The sequence below is a fragment of the Periplaneta americana genome, chromosome 14 (genome assembly GCF_040183065.1).
Source record: "Periplaneta americana isolate PAMFEO1 chromosome 14, P.americana_PAMFEO1_priV1, whole genome shotgun sequence".
Taxonomy (NCBI): domain Eukaryota; kingdom Metazoa; phylum Arthropoda; class Insecta; order Blattodea; family Blattidae; genus Periplaneta; species Periplaneta americana.
In genome coordinates this window covers 60,683,917-60,704,772 of record NC_091130.1, presented here as the reverse complement: position 1 = coordinate 60,704,772, position 20,856 = coordinate 60,683,917, and the positions used below count along the sequence as shown (strand labels likewise).

The following is a 20,856-nucleotide window of genomic DNA, read 5'->3' as shown; positions in this document are numbered from 1 at the left end:
GCCATCATCTTACTACAACAGAGATCCAGGGTGTAAAGTGGATACTGGATGACAAGTTAATCATATACAAACGAAATTTAATAAAAGAAAATACATATGATAACGAAGGTGCCCTGGACCTCTATTGCGGGAATATGGAGGCCTGGCCGATTATTACTACATAATTACCATACACTGTTAATTAACTGTTAGCTCTGTGTTATTTCCGCTTGGTAAGACTTAGGACCATTACTGTTCGATCCCAATAGTTCATAGATTTGAACTGAACTACAAAAATGTGGATCATGGATAGAGAAGTGGAGTCACTCTGTTGCGTGTGTGAAGATTCACCGATCTCAAATTCAGGAAAGATAGCGGCATTGTGAATTGCTTTACTAACATGTTCGACAGCTGACCTCCTCTATCAGTGATTTAGATGGATAAAAACATTTAGGGCCTACAGGAACTCATAAAGTTAGTGGTATGTTTCCTAATTTACCATGATATTTAAAATGCTATAGTTCTAAGGGTGTCCCGATTTGTTCTTTTGGTTGGTTCCTTGTCCATTTTGTTACTCAACTGTGGAATAATAAATAATAATGAATATAGGTCTATACCGGTAATAATAAAAATATATATATATCTTCTTTTTTCCGAGATGTTCCAGTCGAACCAAACCACTACTCTCTATAGAGTTCAAATAATAATCTTTGGCCTATAACCTACTTCATCTTTCAAACAAATTAATTCAATTTTTGGCTAAACTAGTGCTGAAGTAATTCCCCGCTTATATACATGTTGCATATACGAATCTGTGACAGGTTAGATTTGGTTAGTTTAGGGTTTTGTTACGCCATGCATATATTTGTCTATGATGCATATACGATCAACTGTATCTACATAAAAAGAAACCCTTATAAATTCAACAATTTTCACTTCCGAAATCACCAGAACTACTTCAGCGCTAGTTTCGCCGCTTTATTTACATAGGAATATCTCTTCGAATTGTTAACAAGGTTGAGATCACTCTTAATTTTACTGGATGTGATGCCCCTGGTTTTATAAATTTGGACACAAAGTGTCTTGCAGCCCCTCTGAAGTTGGCACCTACGTTTGGTGATATTTATTTGCATATCACGAGATTCGTAAGTAGGTTTACAATTGAAATATCCAGAACTACCTCAGCGCTAGTTGTAGATGGAATATTGTGTTAGCCAAGTTTAATATCAATACTACCACCAGAAATTAACTCTTAATACATATAGCCTATCAAGACTTATGAGGAAATATTCTGGAATACAATTATACGAAAATAAGGTTTGACTTGGATAACAGGAGCTGGAGTAATAATTGTGAAATCTATCAATGCACTATTATTATAATTACGTAACTTGTATCACCGAAATGTAAATAATATATGATCGTGACGAAGGTGAATCTAGAATGCGGTGAATAAAACAATTTTTATGCTTACAACGAGGCCCAGCATCACACCGGAAACGGAAATACTACACCGATGGCGCATGCGCAAAAAGAGAGCCGAGGGTGACTTTTCTCGTCTCGTACCGCTTAACTGTCATGTCCCATCTTAAAAAAAAAAAAAAAAAACTAGTATATAGCTCGTTGACAACGACGGTGTTTCGAATGCACCAAATGAAAATGCGAATGTAGTAAGATCTTAAAGTAGGTTATCTCAACAAAATAAATGGGGGGGGGAAGATGTGTTTTAGGGAATATAATTCAAATGAAGGAAAGTAAATTTCCGATTAATGTTCACCAAAGCGTTAAATACGTAATTATGACCGCGCTGCCGTTTTATTTGTGGTCTAGAGAAAATACCTCGCCTTTTAGAAAGAAAACTTTTAGCGGCCCCGAAATTATTCACCGCTTTCATCATATTATTGTTAACCACCAATATCACGAAACAAAAGCTATCATAAGGGTCGTGACCGACAAGATCATTTTGGCTGTCTACACATGCGCGGACTTGGATAATAAGAACCTAAACTAACCAAACCTAATCTTCGTATAATATGCAAGATGTGTATATATATATATATATATATATATATATATATATATACATATATTGATTTGATTTGGAATGTAGGCCTACACACGAAAATAAATTCAAGTAAGGATTACGCTGCCACCGCATGGGAGGTCCGTGCATGCGCCACAGGAAAACTGTTCCTGTCGCGAGCCCCTCATCTAAGCCACGTAATCTACTCACAATATATACGCAAATACATATTGTCGCTAACAGTGGTGCTATCTCTCAGTAGTGTTCAGAACGAATTTCTCTTTCTAACGACGCCACAGACCAACGTCATGTCCTTATGTTGGCGACATTGTGTATTTAGTTAAATTTGGTCGTAACCGTAACGGCACGGCTAAAAGCTACCATAGCAAATAGATTACCTTACATTTGCTTTACAGTTGAGGAAAGCCTCGGAAAAAATCCAACCAGGTAATCAGTCCAAGCGGGAATCGAACCCGAACACAACTCCGGATCGGCAGGCAAGCGCCTTAGCCGATTGAGCTACGCCGGTGCCCAAGTACATATTATCGACATAATATAGAAACCCAAAAATTAATTCCGCTCTAAATTACGAAGTTTTACAAATTAACATGTTATTGAATGTTTTTTTAAAACACTGAAATCAAAATTCTTTTGGTGGGGGAGAGGAATAATAATTTTGTAGAAAATTGCCAAAATACGCTACGTTTCCTACATTTTTTTAATTCCGCCGCTTTGTCTCTGACATTCAAATTCTCTTACGCGTAGCGGAATTCCGCCACGGTTTGCAATACTAATCGTAAGATGGCAGTATATCCGCAACATGAAAAACAAGTGCCAAGAACGCTCCGTTTCCTGACGCGGTAATTTGAAGATGAAAGTACAGGTTATGGTTTGAGATGTCAGTGTGGAATATTACATAAACATTATCATTAAGAAACATTCGAATCTAGTGGCTTTATATTCATTTATCATATCGCTTAAATGGAGTCAAGTATAAAAAATAAACAAACTGGCATCCAAGCTATCAGTAAAAATGATGTACATCAAATCTGCTCTGGTCAGGTTAGTCATGTTATGAAATATATTAGTTAATTGATTTGTAAATTCCAAATTGATTACAGATTTTGATTATCGGTAGAATTGTTTCGGTCTGCCCAGTTTCTCATAACACTGATGACAATCATCCATATGTAAATATGTAATACAGTTCAACATGTTTGTATTATTGTACAGGTCGTACTGAATTTGGCAACAGCAGTGAAAGAACTGGTAGAAAATAGTTTGGATGCTGGAGCAACGGTTATCGAAATTCGGCTGAAGGAATATGGCAGTGAACTTGTTGAAGTTATAGACAATGGATCTGGAGTAGACGAAAACAATTTTCAGGCCCTTAGTAAGTAACTGACTGAGGAAAAAATATTTAAAGGTAATTGTGGATCGATTTTTTTTCTGAAACCCCCCCCCCCTCCTTTTTACCTCCATTTTCAAAAGAACTTAGAAACAAGAGGAGCGAGATGACGTAACCTAAATTTCGACTTTGACCTAAATCTGCGAACTGTTAAGGTAAGAGAGATTGATGTGTTTGACAGATAGATGCCCAAGTCGAAATTTAGGTTAGGTCATCTCGCTACTTTTTTTTCCTAAGTTCTTTTGAAAATGGAGGTAAAAATTGGAGGTTTTCAGGAAAAAAAATTCGAAAATCGATGGCGGAATGGCTCTCCACAATTACCTTTAAAAATAAAAGCTAATAACGCATGGGTATTCCTAAAAATGCTTTGAGTGTAGAAATATAAATGAGTATTGTATTAATTTCTGGCAAACTAGTTAAGTAGACTTAGCATTATCTATATCATAATTTAGTCATTTGAATTTTTAATTTGTATGGAAACATTCTAAATTAGGCTTGTCTGTTCATAGAATCTATATTCATGAAATAATGACATTATAAAACTATTTTTAACAAAATGAGTACCATACTAATTTTAACAATTTTTTTCATGTTTAAGCCCTTAAACATCATACATCAAAACTAAGGGAGTTTTCGGACCTAGTGTCAGTGGAAACGTTCGGTTTTCGTGGTGAAGCACTCAGTTCTTTATGTGCTCTTAGTGACATGACAATCGTTACTCGTCATTCTTCAGACTCCTGTGGGACAAGATTAGAATTTGATCATAACGGTCAAATTGTAAACAAAAAATCTTGTGCAAGACAAGTAAGTATGAAAACAGACACTCATTAGGTAAAAAGACATCAGCCAAACCAAACTGCATTTAAAAGTTCATATATACATAGAGTGTTTCTATGCCGAACTGTACCAGGTATTCCTGTTCCGTTGGCTTATATGCCAGTGGAGCACCTGTCCTCAGGCAGCAAAGCGGTAGAGGATAGAGTGGGTGAAATGGGTTCAGTCTGCACAGGAATCATGTATGGATGGACCTGCCTGCCAAAAGATTTAAGTGGGACCGGTTTGCATAGGAATGCTTTGTACATCCCTACCCAGTAGGCCTATAAGCTGATGTAGGCTACTTAAGCTACATTACTGAACACTTTTATTGTTCGTACATTGTCATAATCATGGTCTTGATGTGACAGTAGCCTACATACTCACTGCAGGACAACATAATAATGAAATATGAAATAAGCCACTCACAGAAAAGTATGTACCAGTATAATACAAATACCTAACAAACTATAAGAATGTTATATGCTAAGCTAGCAGTTTAATTTTTAACAAGAATTAATTTTACAGTGCTTGTTGCTTCATGGTACATATTCACATTTCAGGTTGGAACTACGGTATCTCTTCAAAATCTCTTCAGTACCTTGCCTGTGAGACAGAAAGAATTTCATCGAAATCTGCGTAGAGAATTCGCAAAAATGGCACAGCTTTTATATGCATACTGTTTGGTCTCCACAGGTGTAAAGTAAGACACGTACACAATATAGGCTACTTATATTCATGTATGAAGCCGATGATACAAAAGGAGGAATGTTCGTCCGGCACCGTGAATTGGGTCCCAGTGTAGCTCAGATAAAAAGAGTGCTCAGCGCACAGAGCTGAGAGGTCCTGGGTTCGATTCCCGGTGCCGGAACGAATTTTTCTCCAATAGTAGGTAATAGACACATGCACAAGGTTTAAATTTCTGCTTGTAATAGTTTTTTTGGTATGTTTCAAAATATAATTGGAATTATTTTTATATTTGTCTTTAGAAATATGTAATGAGTCTATTTGGTACATTCTTATTTTATTTTTGTGTTTAAACTTGGTAATGTAAGATTTTCCATCTCTTTTCTTGGCTAGAACTATATTTTTCAACATATAATGTTGTGTTTTCAGAATCACATGTAGCAATCAACCTAAAAAAGGAGGTCGCACTGTTGTTGTATCAACTCAAGGAAGTAAGACTGTGCGTGAGAATGTTACGTGTATTTTTGGAGCTAAACAGGTAAGTTTTACTTGTTTAAAAACATCATTTATCTTGCAGCTAAAATACATTACGAGTCTTTGATTCTAGTTATAATTAGGTATATTATTATGGTCGCAGAGAAAGATGTAACTTCTGATATCTCTAGTAAAGCAAGTAGTATGTAAGCACTACATTACAACTAAACACCATTCCCTCATTCCAATGGCAGTCAGTCAACTGAAAGGTGAGTGAGTAGACAGGCAGGCAGATAAGCATGGATGAAAAGTTAGGGAATATATATATATATATATATATATATATATATATATATCGTATCCACTTTGTGTGTGGCACCAGAAAGGCGAGTGACATCCAGTTCCCACAGGCTGAAGGATTCAGGGAGTTAAAAAATGTACATTACAGAGCTGCCAAAAGTTGCTTCTTTCCTTGCGACCACAATAGATATTGTTACTAATCTTCTTAGTAAAGGTAAAGGTATACCACAGTCTAGTATATACAGTCACGAAGCTTAAGTTGTTGAGGGTACTAGGAACAATAGACTGTGCCGGTACTATTTTGCATTGTCTGTGATGAAGCTATAGTAGCAATCCTAGTGGTTAGCAACTATCTATGGATGCATATTCCCTACATATTGAGTTTCGTAACTGTATATACTAGACTGTGGGTATACCATGATGCTGTATGAGGCATGGAGGTAATACTCAATGCTTTTTGATTTCGGCATAAGATGAAGGTGGTATGGTCAGCATCACTCCAGAAAAAGTCGACACTCATTTTGAAAGGATGAGTGCACTCCAGAGTGGTTCTGGAAGTTATGATTACAAGAAAACTCTGTCACCACCTGGATGCAAGCTAGGGCTCTTCCAATCCACAGTCTTTTGCTCTATCAGCTGAGCCACTATCGGTCCCTTCCCAGTAATGAGTCCATAAATATCACAAATTACAGATAAGTGGATGTTACAAAAAATAAAGAGCAAATTGGTAGTAAATCTATTGGTAATAACAAACATCGACAAATATATATCCACTTGCAGTACCGTGATAATTATTTTTTATCATTAATGGTTCTGTTACTGTACTCTTGTACTTCGGCTACAGTTTTTAAAATAATTACGTCCATGTAAGGTACAAAATCTGATGGATTTTCAACAAAAGCTTCCACAAGAAACTGTGCTACAAGAATATGGATTACCACAAAGTTTAGCAACTGCTGAAGGTCCATTTGAGCTGGAAGGTTGCATATCATCATGTGCACATGGCCAGGGACGCAGTAGCACTGACAGACAATTCTTCTACGTCAACTCCCGCCCATGTGAGCCAACAAAGGTAAAGTACCGGTACTTTCTTTTCTGCACATACATCCATATCTTAGGCAAATTCAAATGTTGTACCATGTCTTGCATGTAGCAATAAAGCAACTTCTCAACATTTAAATTGGATCAAGATTTTACTGTAATTACTATTATCAATAAAAGAATGAGTCACTTCTGATAGTTGTCACTCAGGACGAGCAATAAATAGTGTCAACCAATCAGCACATTGTCCACAGCCCTTATCTACAAATTTCAGTGAACTGCAGGTGGTATTTATGTAGGTTTTATTTTTGAACGATCCTTAAAGGTCCCATATGTTGTTTGTGATTATTTTATATTGTCATTTCTACTTTTGTTGTGAGTGAGTGAGTGAGTGAGTGTTGTGCCATTACCTACATTTATTGTTAGAAGTTTCTTTAAGAATGCTAAGTTTTACTATTCAAGTTTTATTAATATAGTTAATCATGTCACAATCTATTATCCATTAATTTCAGGAGTGAAATCTCTGTCAAAAAAAGCACGTGGTGAGATGTCTCATGATTGGCTGTATACCATAGTAGTCTACATGTCTCAGCATAAAGAATGTAGTTCAATCTCATATTTTATATTTTACTATTTATAGTTAATTTTCAAATAAATAATGTTATAAAACTAATAAAATCTATGTTAACTAAATAATTTTAAATATATTTACCATAATATTACATCATTCATTACACTGTGGGATTGACTGTGATACCCTACAGATGTGTTCTCTTTTAAATGATGTCATTCTTGAGGGCCATTGAATGCGTTGATTAACAAGTGTTGGCTTATGGATGATGTCGTTTTGTGATAAATATAGTATTTGAAATTAAAATATAATTATTTATCTAACAAACATCTTATTATTTTATAACATTATTTATTTGAGAATAAAATATGCCGAGAGGTGTAGTGTGGTAATGTCCAATCATGATTTCATGAGACATCACAACGCGTGCATTTGTTGACATCAGGTTAAACTCTCGATTTGGATGGACAATAGTGTTGAACACAAAAGGTGACGACCAAGAGTCCATCATCCCACCCTCCCCCTCACCAAAAAAATACTGGACTATGGAGAACTGATATTATCTTAAATACACAAACCCATCAAATAGAGTATACAATGCTCCAGTTTATAAATATAATTAAATTTCTACTGATGCATTTGAAGTATTGGCTTGAAGAATTTGCCGTTTACCTGTGTATTTTACATATTAACATGTGGCTGTCGTAATATTTTGTGGTCCGTCATGAAATGTATTTACATGTACTGAAATACTATAAAGCATGTATCATGTATCTGGAAGATTGTCTCTTAAAATATTTCTCTTTTAAATCTCAACACATTAAATGTGTAAATATTTAAATCAACTTGTTTGTTCCCTCAGAAGGGCTGGTAACACCATTGCTACACCAAAAGCTACAATGACAACTGTCAGAACTGACTCGTTCTTTTGATAACAGTGCATTTTAGTACAGACCCAGAAACAAAATTCAGATGTATTACGATGTACTGAAGTACATTATGATGTTTCCATGCAGAAATTCTGTGTTATATGATGAAGAATGAGTGGGAGTTCAAATCCCGGAGAGAATTTTTCTCCGTTCCACTCATTCTTCATCATATGATGACGCAGAATTTCTGCATGGAAATATCATATGTACTTCGGTACATCGTAATATATGATATGCGAAAAATAATCACAGTGATTTAAGACTGCGCTTATTCCATTGGATCCCGGCCGCTTAGTCACTCGTAATGAGTGAATCTCTGCACATTGTGCCACTGTCACACATCTGTGACACAGTGGATGAGGTTAGGCCACTAGAGGGAACCTAAGAGGTGGAACTTAAACTGAGAGGATTCTGTCCGGCATTGGGATGGAAATCCGGTATGGCTTAGTGGATAGAGCGTCAGCACGTAGAGCTGAAAACCCGGGTTCAAATCCCAGTGCCGGAGATAATTTTTCTCCATTCCACTCATTCTTCATCATAAAATTCAGATGGCCCAAATTTTGTTTCTGGAGCTGTACAGTTCTATAATAATCACTCATATAATTTAGAATAATTACGTGTGTGTGTGTGTGTGTGTGTTTGTGCGTGCGTAATAACCCTATATTTACTGTTTCATTATATAAAAGTTATTGACGATTTTATAACCTTTTTTACTATCTTAGGTAATTAAAATAGTGAATGAAGTGTACCATCAATTCAACCGTCACCAGTATCCATTTGTGTTTCTTAATCTGAAGATTGCACGCAACTGTGTTGACGTAAATGTTACACCAGACAAGAGACAAGTTTTCTTGGATCAAGAGAAACTTCTTATTGCAACTATCAAGGTATGAAAGCAATACAATTTACAGATATTTCTTCAACATGACATGTGCTTATAGTTTGGCCTTTGTAAAACAAGTGTATAAAAGGAAAACTTTTAAAAGACACAGCACGGTGTAAATTAATGTCTATTGAGTTTGTTTTGGTGTTAATTGTTAACATATAGGCGTACTTTAACATGTGTAGTGTTACACACATAACAAGTTCTTGGATTATCTCTTATCTTCGTACATAAATTTACAGTATTAAAGTTTTAGATGGAAAATCTTAGCTTCATCTTGTTTCCACTTCACTCTCTCCATTCTAAGTGTGCATAAATGGAACGTGAAAATGTTTAGTCTACTTTTTTTTTACCATTTCTCTTATCGCAGGAAAGTTTTCACGAAATAAAGCAACAAATGCATTCTAATCTTAAACTTAATATTTTTATGTGTGTACCTTAATCTTGAAAGCAGTTAATGTAATGTTATAGTTATAATTATAACACGACTTATGTTCATACAGGCTTCCCTCCTTCACATGTATGAAACTGTCCCTTCCACTTACAGTTTTCAGAACATATCTCCTGCCCCAGTTCCTCAAACCTCTCCATCCTCAGCAGTACCAACAGAAGGGAACCTGACGAGCATGTTTAAGAAATGGAGCCGTACTCCTACAAATGAATCACCAGAATCACAAACAAGTCCTGGAATAAGAAAAGGAGTGAAGAGGTCTTTGGATTCCACAAGAACTGAAAATACTAGTAAATCAAAGAGTAAGTAAATTTAGGAAACATAATATGAAATTAAAAATATGCGTATAAATTCTAACAAAGTAATATAAAAGCCATGAAAAAGAAACAAACAGAGATTAAAATGGAAAATATTGTGATACATAAAAAAGAAAGCAGTTGTTATAACCAAAGCCACCATTTTTGGCGTGTGAAATAAGTAATGGGAACATTAAGAGCAAGTATCTTATCTTTGCCACAGTCTGTCGGCAAGAAAGCTGACAACTGTGATTGGCAGATTGCTGACGTGACTTTGTTTAGGAAGTGGTATTAAACTATCTGTTACATGCAATCTCTGGAAATAAGATTCTATTATAAGTGTGCAATTCTTGCTTTTTAGTATCACGTTCATGGTGCATATTCATATTAAATGTGTGGACTGTATCTGCCTATAGAAAGTAAGGTTTTAAGAAATAAATCACTTCCTTATATTTAACTGGCATACAGAATTTCACAGTCGGTACGGAAAAAACATATGAGGAGCTTATTTTCAAAACAACGCTTGTCCATTCCCGTAACTTTATGGGAAATCACGAAAAATGTTTTTAGATCTAAAATTTCTTACCAGATAGGCAAAAGACATTATGAAACCAAAGAGATTGGGTACATTTAGAATCAAATGGGAGCATGAGACTCTTCGATTCCAAAGCTGGAATTAATATTTTGTAGCAAATTCTGCTGTGGACAAGAGTGAGTTTGATTCCAATAGTCACTTTTAACGCAAAATTTTAGTGGTTTAGAGGGCGTTCTGAAGCCAAATCGTGACAGTTGTATGTAGAAGTACAATTGAAGAATATATGGACACAGGAAGCTCATTTTCGTTATCAGGCGGACAAGAAACGTTTTGAAAATGGGCTACACATATTATATGTCAGCCGTGGTGAAAAGGCCATGGTGCGCTGAGCCACTGTGTAAGTTGCAACGTGCATAGCACCTATGGAGGGAGGTGGACAACCGAAGGGGAAGTTAATGTTTAGGACGTGTAACGAAGAAAGAAATGAACAAGAAAACATAGGACACATTATCACAACCTAAAATTAACTGTCTTCAGAATGTCTCTGCGACAAAGTTTCAAAATCAGGAATTATGTCACTGCCAATCGTAGTTGATCACGAAGGTATTTGTCTGTCAGTCGTGATCTAAATTTGATTTTTACTATTTTCATTGTTGAAAATAATTTTTCACAAACGTAAGTTACAGCGAACATGGCTTCAACAGAGCAAGCGAAAGAACGAAGCTTCAAATATTTATTTTTTTCCAAAGATTTGAAAAGTTCAATATCTGTCAAATCCTTACATCTAGCTTTCATTTAACGTCACATTGTAAATCTGTGAGTTTAAATTGAAAATCTAACCGCATTATTCGTACATCTGCTGTAAAAGAATCGATGTACAGAGATGATAACGATAATAATAATAATAATAATAATAATAATAATAATAATAATAATAATAATAACACTTAACCTTTTAATGTTTCATCAGTAACATGTAGTAACTTATAATGCCGTTTTATGTTATACAACCATTTTCCTAGTAATATTTGTGAACAAATCATACATTTAATATTTTCATCATATTGTAAGCAAAAGAATGCATCCTCCCATCCTACTTGAAACTTTCGTTTTTTATAGAGGTACATGGTTTCGAGAGAGATATTGCGACGATACGCCACTCGCAGGTTGACTCCAGTGAGCGAGAGGGTGGGGGTTGTAGGTAGGAAGCGAGAGAAAAGCACTGCGAGCCACAATGTACTCGTGAGTCGCATTTTCGCCACGGCTGTTATATGTCAATATATTCATGCCGATAATCTTGTATTTTTCAGTGCACTGTATTAATCAGTTCTTCTCACCAATGAGAAGAAAAGAAGAACATGAAAACATATCACAAGAAGATGAAAGTTTTCTCGACTCCTCAACTACTGACAAAGTTATATGTATAAGTGATAATAAAGCTGAATGCGATCAAAGAGTTAATGTGAATACTATTAACGTCACAGAAGGCCAAAATGATTTTGAACACACAGATGTTGGAAGTACAAACTGTGAAGTGAGTGAAGAAAAGTCTGTACAGACGCACGAATATGAAGTAATCTGCCGAGAATCTGAGGTCAATCCTGAAACAACTATTACAGAAAGTAGTTCTGAAAGTTCAATTACTGTTCTACATGAGAACCAATCGAATTGTGTTACTGAAAAAATTTGTGAGACTCATGATACAGAAGTATTAAATGACAGTGCGCAAGACGTTGTCGTAACTGTTGATGATGAAACTGTGGATAAATTAAACCGAAAATTTGTGTACATGTCAGTCAGCGTAGAAGATATTGCACAAAAAATTAAACTGCGAAAGCAAAACACGGAAAATAAGGACAAGCAGCTATTATCAGTTAAATTTCATGCTGAGATTGACCCAACAAAAAACCAGTCAGCAGAACAGGAACTAAGAAAGGAGATTTCTAAAGACATGTTCGCTAAGGTAAGTTATCATAATTTCAGAGTTCATAAAACCTTTGCACGCAATTTAAATAGTTATACAAATATGATATGTCAAGATTTCATAACTGATAAGTTTCAAGTTCAGTTCTCGATTATCCACAACAATATTGGGGACAGCGGTTGTGGCTAAAACAAAATCACAGTTAAAAAAAATTGTTAAAATTAAATATTTTGTAAGTTATATTTAATTCTAACAAATAAAGCATACACTAGGGCTATTTTAAAACTTTAATTATCTTTATTATCATACACAAATGCACTGAAACAATAGATAATTGACTGCAGACTAAATTAACAGTTTCAAAAGATAAAGAAATCAGAAAGCATTTTTTGGTTGGGGTGGGGTGGGGGGGTAAGCATCACCTTTTTCCTTAAAGCATTACCTATATTTGAAACGAAACTAAGTTCATTAGCACTCTTTACTTTTTCGTAATATGATAATTATCTCTCTCTCTCTAAAACTACGTATATTTCTACTAATCTAAACATGTATTTGCAGTAGTATCCTGCAATGTTCGAACATGAGAGCGGCAAGCAAGACATTACAAACTTCGTCTTATTTCATTCAAAAATGAATCGCAAGATCTGTGCTAAAATCCATAAGAAGTTAAAACATGAATAGGTGGGAGTGGAGGACAGTTGTTACTATTTTTATAACGAGGTGAAACAAATACGACAGGCTTCTTTCTGCAGAGCGAACATCGACGAATATCGAACCTCTCTCGTCGCATAGTTGGTATATAGTGCTGGCCTTCTATGCTCGAGGTTGCGGGTTCGATCCCGGCCGAGGTCGATGGCATTTAAGTGTGTTTAAATGAGACAGGCTCATGTCAATAGATTTACTGGCATGTAAAAGAACTCCTGCAGGACAAAATTCCGGCACACTAGCGATGCTGATATAACCTCTGCAGTTGCGAGCATTGTTAAATAAACTATAATTTCATTTAATTTTTCGAATTTCTCCATACTCGACAAACTTTAACTGAACAGTGCCTGTATTGCACAAGACTAATTTGCAGCTTTTTACTATAGGAGTTTCATTTGTCAAAACGAAATCAATGGTTCAGTGAACTTGTAAATATATTTATATGCTTAAGTACTCTTTGTTCCTTGTGGCAGTTCACAAATGGTGAGAAGATTTCTAAATTTCTAACTGTAGTTTTAGGAAAACTACGTTATTCAGAGGAATCATGGCTGCAAAATACAAATCAGTGATTAAAATGTTGGGAACAATTGATGTCACATTTGCTTCCTCATTGGCAGGAGAAGGGAGAATTGGAATACTAATCAAAGTAATCATGACAGCAGAATATCAAAACATATAATTTTTTATTTAATGCTTTCAACTGCAGAGATTATTCAGCATAGGTGAGAAATGGTCGACGAATTTTGCCTGAGCCCTCTTATTAGTGATAAATGTTCTTTTACTTGCCATAAACCTACAACACAGACCTCACAGTTTTACTTGCCTCCTAGAGGAAACCATAATAAGGATTTCGAAACATTGTTGATAATATTTATTTTATTGCTCCAGTTAAGCTGCAACACAGAAATATCCTGCTCCCTAGATAATCAAGAGTTGACTATAACTTCGGAAAACGTATTACCTTTTACATTACCTCGTTAACAGGCTGAAACATGTTAACGAGGTAATGTAAAATTTAACACGAAAAAGACACATAATACGTTTTCCGAAGTGATATAGCGTTAAAAGTTGTGTAATCAAGATTATAATGTTGACTATAATATGCATAATTTCAACTTGCCTTTTTAAGCTCTTGGTCGTATAAATTTTACTTTGTGCTTTACACAGATGGAGATTTTGGGCCAGTTTAACTTGGGCTTTATTGTGACACGTCTCGGATCAGATCTCTTCATTATTGATCAGCATGCAACAGACGAGAAATATAATTTCGAGATGCTCCAGTTGAACACAGTCCTGCAAAATCAAAGACTGGTTATGTAAGTATTTCCAAAGTTTATTGAAATATCACGGAGTTTTTATGGCATTTCTTTCACATTTTCATATCATAGTATTGATAGTATAGTTTCCACTACTTTCAAATATGATTAACTAAAACTCCTGAAGCCTGCTAAAGAGTGCAATGCCCTCCTTGAATACACTTCCTTACTCCAATTTTGTTCGCATTGAGATTAACACAAAATAATATAATTAATTAATAACAAATTATTTGCACATCAGTCTACATTGTAATTAGTAATTCTTTGGATTTTAAAGTTCTGTAATAACTAGACCTCGGATTTTAGGTTAAATGCCTATTTTTTTTTATCTGTAGGGATAAACTAAAACTAGTTAAATATCTTCATTGACAATAATTTGTTACATAAAAATACTTTCATAAAGAAACTTGAACAAGAATGTTCTTTGTATTTAATTTTCATAACATACAATTGCATTTATTTCCAGACCCCAGAAGTTGGAGTTAACAGCTGTAAATGAAAGCATACTCGTAGAGAATGAAGCTATATTTCGTAAAAATGGTTTTGATTTTATCATTGACAAAACAGGTAGTGCACTTTTATCTGTTTGAAAAACTTTAATATTTAAAGACATAAAATAAAATGAAATTATAAAACTTTTTGACGTGTTGTTCCAGCTGAACCAACGAAACAAGTACAATTAACAGCAATTCCTGTCAGCAGAAATTGGCAATTTGGGAAGGACGATATTGATGAATTAATATTTATGCTTCAGGTATGGAAATGATTTTTTATGCATTTTTTCTACAGTTCACACTTGAAAAATAGATTATTCCAACCTCTTAAATAAGGTTGCCCACTACGACATCATAGCATCACATATAATATAACTGACATTCATAATCTAGATGAGATTCGAACCCACAATTACATGTACACTGTAACTGGCACAATATCTGTAACATATACACAAATACTGTACCTGAAAAAAAGAGTGCAAGATAAAATTCTTATGTGGACAACACTGGGAAGTGCTAAGTGAAGAGCTGAAGCATTGGAGATGCAGGTTTAAAAACAGTTGCAACAGTTGAATTTGTGGTGTTTAAAGATGTTCCTTGGCAGCAGGTTTTTTTGGGGTACTTCCATTTACCCTGCCAGCATTGCACCATTAAAAACAGTTATCCTGATGTAAAATATATCCACCTCTTACAATATACCAGACATTGTTACTGTGGCAAAAAGATCTATAGTATGACATGTCATAAGTAGATCAGGATGTTTCTATCAGTTATGAGGAATCAAGTACCTGTCATTGAAAATATATATTCTTGGATTACCCAACAAATTTAATTTATACAGATTTTAAAGTATTAACTATTGAAGAAATTTATAAATATAGTTTACTAACTTACTACCACAGAAATCAAATAAAACATAAATCTAATCGACATGAATATCGTACTCGAAGACAGAAGTCTACTTTCCCATTAATTGAGCCTAAATATCATACAAGTGCAGCTCTTAAACATGGTGCTAGTTTCGGCCCAAGACTTTATAATAAAATTACAAACCATTTTCCAAATTTGAAATATTTTAAAATTGAAGCTTTTAAAAAAGAAATTTATAAAATTATTCATGATATAGGCTATAATATTAACAAATGTGTACACTTTTGCTTTTTATTTCTGTCGACTATATTCATCATGTTTTTATTGAATATCACTGGCTTCTGTCTGATTGTAAATTTATATTAAATGTGTTTTTCTTTTCTCTCGCTCTCTCTCTCTCTTGTGTGTTATTTATTGGTTTTGCATTAAGTTACTTACTGTATTTAGTAAACTGTCCTTGTAAATTTTATGTTATATTATTGGCTAGTCCCGCGCCTTGGCATCGTGGTCTAAGGCATCTTGCCTAGGACTCGCGTTACGGAATGCACGTTGGTTCGAGTCCTTATGGGGGAGAAGTTTTCTCATGAAATTTCAGCCAGTGTATGGGACCGGTGCCCACTCAACATCGTGGTGCACTTGGGGAGCTACGATAGGTAGCGAAATCCGGTTGCGAATGCCAGCTATAACGGCTGGGGGATCATCGTACTAACCACACAATATCTCCATTCTGGTTGGAAGATTGTCCACCTCTGCTTTGGCATGTGGGCGTGAGATCAGCAGCTGGCTGGTCGGTCTAGGCCCTTCACAGGCTGTAGCACCATGGATGATGATGATTATTATTATTATTATTATTATTATTGGCTAAGACCACACCATACACGAACCTGGCTCTTACAGTAGTGGCTAGAAACATTTTTGTTTTATAATTTTAATTTGTACTCACTAGCGAACTAGTTAATTAAATAAATAAAGTAATTAATTAAATTACATTTATTAAATTAATTGAATACCATTGGGTTGCAAAATGACAGGTAATTTCATTATCAAATGACTAAGCATCAGAAACTAATCAACCATGAATGTGAATGTGTTTATATATCCACAGTTAATTCCCAATTCGCCACGCAAATCGTCTATAGCTGCATTTAGATTGGCAATAGGCCATGATTGTTTGGCCAAGCACCTGCATAGAATTGGAATATCAGTCCCCTAACTGCCCATTGTGCAACTCAAATCCAAGAAATGGATTTGGAACACCTCAAAATCTGTGCTTCAGTGGCTGACCATTACAATATCTTGAAAAATATTGGAGTGCAAGAGGTCAAATGACTTTATTGTCAAACGCCTGGCATTATAAAACAACAACATATAACTATCATAAATATATAAATGTAAATATGATAGAATGCGTTAATCATGAGATTCTCAAATTAAGCAACAAAGATTATCTCATAAAAGATGACTAAAGATTTAGGGAGAATTTAGAACTTCAGCATTTGTAGAAATCCTTTAGTGTGGTAGTTTGCTAACACTGTTCATTTATGTTTTCAGGATTCTCCACACACTCTGTGCCGACCATCTCGAGTTAGAGCGATGTTTGCATCCAGAGCTTGCCGCAAATCTGTTATGATTGGGACAGCCTTAAGTAAATCAGATATGAGACGATTGGTTGACCATATGGGAGAAATTGAACACCCATGGGTAGGTTAAATTAAAATTAAATAATAAACTTGTCAAAGGTGTGTATCACACTTGATGAATCAGTTGTCAAAGTCACCAGTGAAGATCTCTGTGGTTGCTTATGCTATGTGATGTTATGCTGTAGTCCCATGAAGTTGTTTTTTGAAAATGTGATAAAGTACAGTAGTTTCCCATTGCTTTGTGAACTTGTGTTGGAAAGGATGCAGCATTATTAACATATTAATTTGTTTCTAATTTTCAGAATTGTCCACATGGAAGACCAACAATGAGACATCTTGTGAACTTAGATCTTATACATCATGGATGATTCTTCATTGTGCATTTATCATATTATGTTATATAACATTAAATCTTTTCAGTCAATCTTTATTTGAGGCATACAGTTCCAAAGCCCTCTAAATCCACTTTTTCAGCAAAATGATTTTTATCCTTATTGAAAAAGTTCATCTGTAAAATTACTTTTCCTCTAAATTCCTAGTCATCTCAGAAAGAAACAAAGTAGTATTTTTTTCTTTTCTGAAAAATTTGCTCGAATTGATTGAGAGGGTTTTGGAACTCCATGCCTCATTTGTATTATATTGTATTACTCATATCTCCTTTTCCACAGTAGAGAATATCATAGACCCAATTATAACTAAAATTAACACTAATTCTCATTCCATACAAGAAGACTCTACATATCAGCAAACATACTACAAAATTCTTTTGCACTCCAATTGCTGATTGATGCTATTTTCACATTGGAAAATGAAGCATACATCGACAGGTGTGGAGCAATGATAGATGACGTGACATAACAGATAATTATTTTAAACTAACAACCTAACATAAAGCATCGAATGCATGCGAGATTTTTATAAGAATATACTTATAATATGAAGCATCCATGTCAGGTAATGGACTGTTCCTAAAGGGTTTCCTCTTATGTTTTAGGCCTAAATTATCGACAACTGGCTCAGCAATTATAGCGTGCACTATTACTGTAAATATGTCACAGGATGTTGACAACACTCAACAGCACCAACACCATATTACAATATAGTACATGGAGCAAACTAATAAAAACTGATTGAACGATCACAATCACCATTTTCATCTCTTTGTTTGGGTTAGGGTTTTCAGTGATGACACATCATTACACAACCTCCTTGATTTGGTATCACACCTCATTGCAATGGTCAGCTAGGTTAATGATGAGAAGAAATTTGACGAGGAACTGTCAATACATTTTGCCTGAATTCTCTTATTTAGAGAAAAGATTCTTTGATTGACCTGTAACTCCCTCCACTTTATTTTTCTAATAGGGCCATGCTAAAGATATCTTGACACTTAAAAAAATATATATATAATGCCTTCATATGTGTTTGAATATAAGAAGCTAAGATTTAATAGCAAACATAATAACTACTCGAAAATAAAGGACAACTTCTTACAGCATACTAAGAACAAATTCCAACAGCCTTTCTTAGTATCTAAATCTCAATATTGATTCTGGATTGTTATAAATAAGCACAATTCAGTAACACACGTCTACAGATTCTAAAAAAAATGACATCTGTAGGTTGATTTTTCATAAGATACATGTAGAAAAACTTGTACCTATTAAAAAGATTCAAACAATCTTTCAATATCAGGCATGTTGAAGAAATTGCCAAAGAATGATTATCATTTTTTTCATAGTTCCAAGACAACCTGGAATTCCCAACCAACTATGCTATCTTCATAAAATAACTTCAGGAACACTGCCTTCACGACACTTCTCTCTCATTGTTTTTTAATATGATTATGTTTGTGTAACAGTTATGTGCTTACCATAGGATTTCAACACACCAGCCCAGATAGAGAAGTTTTCGAGGAAAGGTTTCAGAACAGGATTCTATGTAGTGTGTTCGAATTGAAAAATAACCCTCAGGAAAATCAATAATGAATAGAGTTCTGCAGAAAAACAAATGATTTCTAAGGAATCAGTTTTTCCGAAAAAGTGGGCGAATTCTTTTGTCGTTCATTTGCTATGGAAAGGTGGTATGAAAAAAGGTTAAAAAAAACTAATCATCGTGTCACTAAATGTGTAAATTTAATCTTATGCAGCATGAGCCCATCCATCATTTCATGCCATCAAAATATGTGAATGCATAGAAGTTGAAAGAAAAGTTGAACTGTGCTCTGTATTTGGTATGACAGAGATGTGAGTAATGCTGAAGAGGAAAGAAAGACGTCAAATTCAAGGCATAAATGACTGAATTTCTACTTTTCATCATTATGCATATACTGTATTTTCTCGAATACCTTGTGCACCCCACTTTTGAAAGACCTCTCACAAAAAAAATTAATCAATGTGCACCCCACTTTCGAAAGACCTCCCACAAAAAAATTAATCGAACTTTCAACAAATGTGTTTATGACACATGAAAAACAACTAAACACAAATAAAGTTCAGTTAACAATAAATTTTATCCTGGAACAGAGTGAGGGCCTTCAGTTGGCACATTTCTGTCGAAACTGTGCAGCCAATCTTCCATTTCTCCATTATATTATATTCGATTAGTTGACCTCAACACTGGGAAATTTAGCTTTCTAACCACGAAAAGCTCTCCTGTTTCCATTTTCCCTTCTTTTTCCTCCAGTCTCTGATGCAGCTTCCACTTACATCAAATTTACAGTCTGTGGCACGATCTCCATGTTCCTTCGCATCTTTGATAATTTCAAGTTTTTCACTGCAATAAAGGATCGCTTTTTCATACCTTCAGTGGTACTCATTTTCAGAAATGAAAATATATGACTCACAAATTATACACTTATCACATTTGAACTTGATTCTAACACATGTACTGCTAATCCAAATGCCATTTAACAATGTTAACAATTAAAATACCCCTGCGGGAAGATAATGGCCTGCACTACCACCTCAGGAGTTGCATGGGAGGAAAATTGTGCAATATTGCCAACTTCATTTCGAATAAGCCATGCATTCCTACATTTTACTTGTATATTTGGAGGAAAAAAGTGCGTGGGATATTAGAGAAAATATGGTAATTTGAAAAGTAAAAACAATTGAGGACATCACCCGAATAGGGGCGTATAGAGCAAAATGCAGTTCTGATATAAACTAATTTCAATGTTTGTCAGCTGTAAAGTTCATCATAGTTGTGCCGAAAAAGTATAATTTAACAGTGTTAATGACACAACTGTGATGAACCTGACAGCTGACAAACACTGAAATTAATTTATATCAGAACTACATTTTGCTCTATATGCCCTTATTCGGGTGATGTCCTCAATTAAAAGGAACAATCACCCATTTTTCTACAAAACTTTATACCTTCACCTATAGATACAAATTCTTCTATTATGCGGACAGTATAATATACAGAAAATCTCAATTGGCATCAGCCTATATGATTCGAAGATCACTAACCTTCAGATCCATAGCAACAACCGACTATTTTGTGATGG

At 34.9% G+C, this 20,856-nt stretch overlaps 1 protein-coding gene across 2 annotated transcripts; it reads left to right on the top strand.

The window, feature by feature from the left end:
* The first annotated feature begins 2,826 nt into the window (after window positions 1–2,826).
* On the top strand, window positions 2,827–17,766 carry Pms2 (mismatch repair endonuclease PMS2). Of its 2 annotated transcripts, none has more exons than XM_069845389.1 (14): window positions 2,827–3,064; window positions 3,236–3,395; window positions 4,144–4,214; window positions 4,787–4,926; window positions 5,340–5,448; window positions 6,556–6,756; window positions 8,948–9,112; window positions 9,612–9,861; window positions 11,701–12,353; window positions 14,187–14,335; window positions 14,802–14,902; window positions 14,992–15,089; window positions 17,254–17,403; window positions 17,645–17,766. In XM_069845389.1, exons 1-14 carry the CDS (start codon window positions 2,984–2,986, stop codon window positions 17,708–17,710), a joined length of 2,394 nt encoding a protein of 797 aa, XP_069701490.1. In that variant the 5' UTR covers window positions 2,827–2,983; the 3' UTR covers window positions 17,711–17,766. The 2 variants fall into 2 exon arrangements, with proteins under 2 accessions (XP_069701490.1, XP_069701489.1); XM_069845388.1 differs by having other exon boundaries at window positions 2,828–3,064; window positions 4,009–4,214.
* The last annotated feature ends 3,090 nt before the right edge of the window (window positions 17,767–20,856 follow it).

Excerpts from the sequence above, each read along its gene's own strand:
- Pms2 (XM_069845388.1), top strand. The coding sequence starts at position 2,984 with ATGGAGTCAAGTATAAAAAATAAACAAACTGGCATCCAAGCTATCAGT. Across the intron at positions 6,757-8,947 it reads GCCCATGTGAGCCAACAAAG|GTAATTAAAATAGTGAATGA; the intron begins GTAAAGTACCGG and ends TTACTATCTTAG. Across the intron at positions 14,903-14,991 it reads TTTTATCATTGACAAAACAG|CTGAACCAACGAAACAAGTA; the intron begins GTAGTGCACTTT and ends GTGTTGTTCCAG.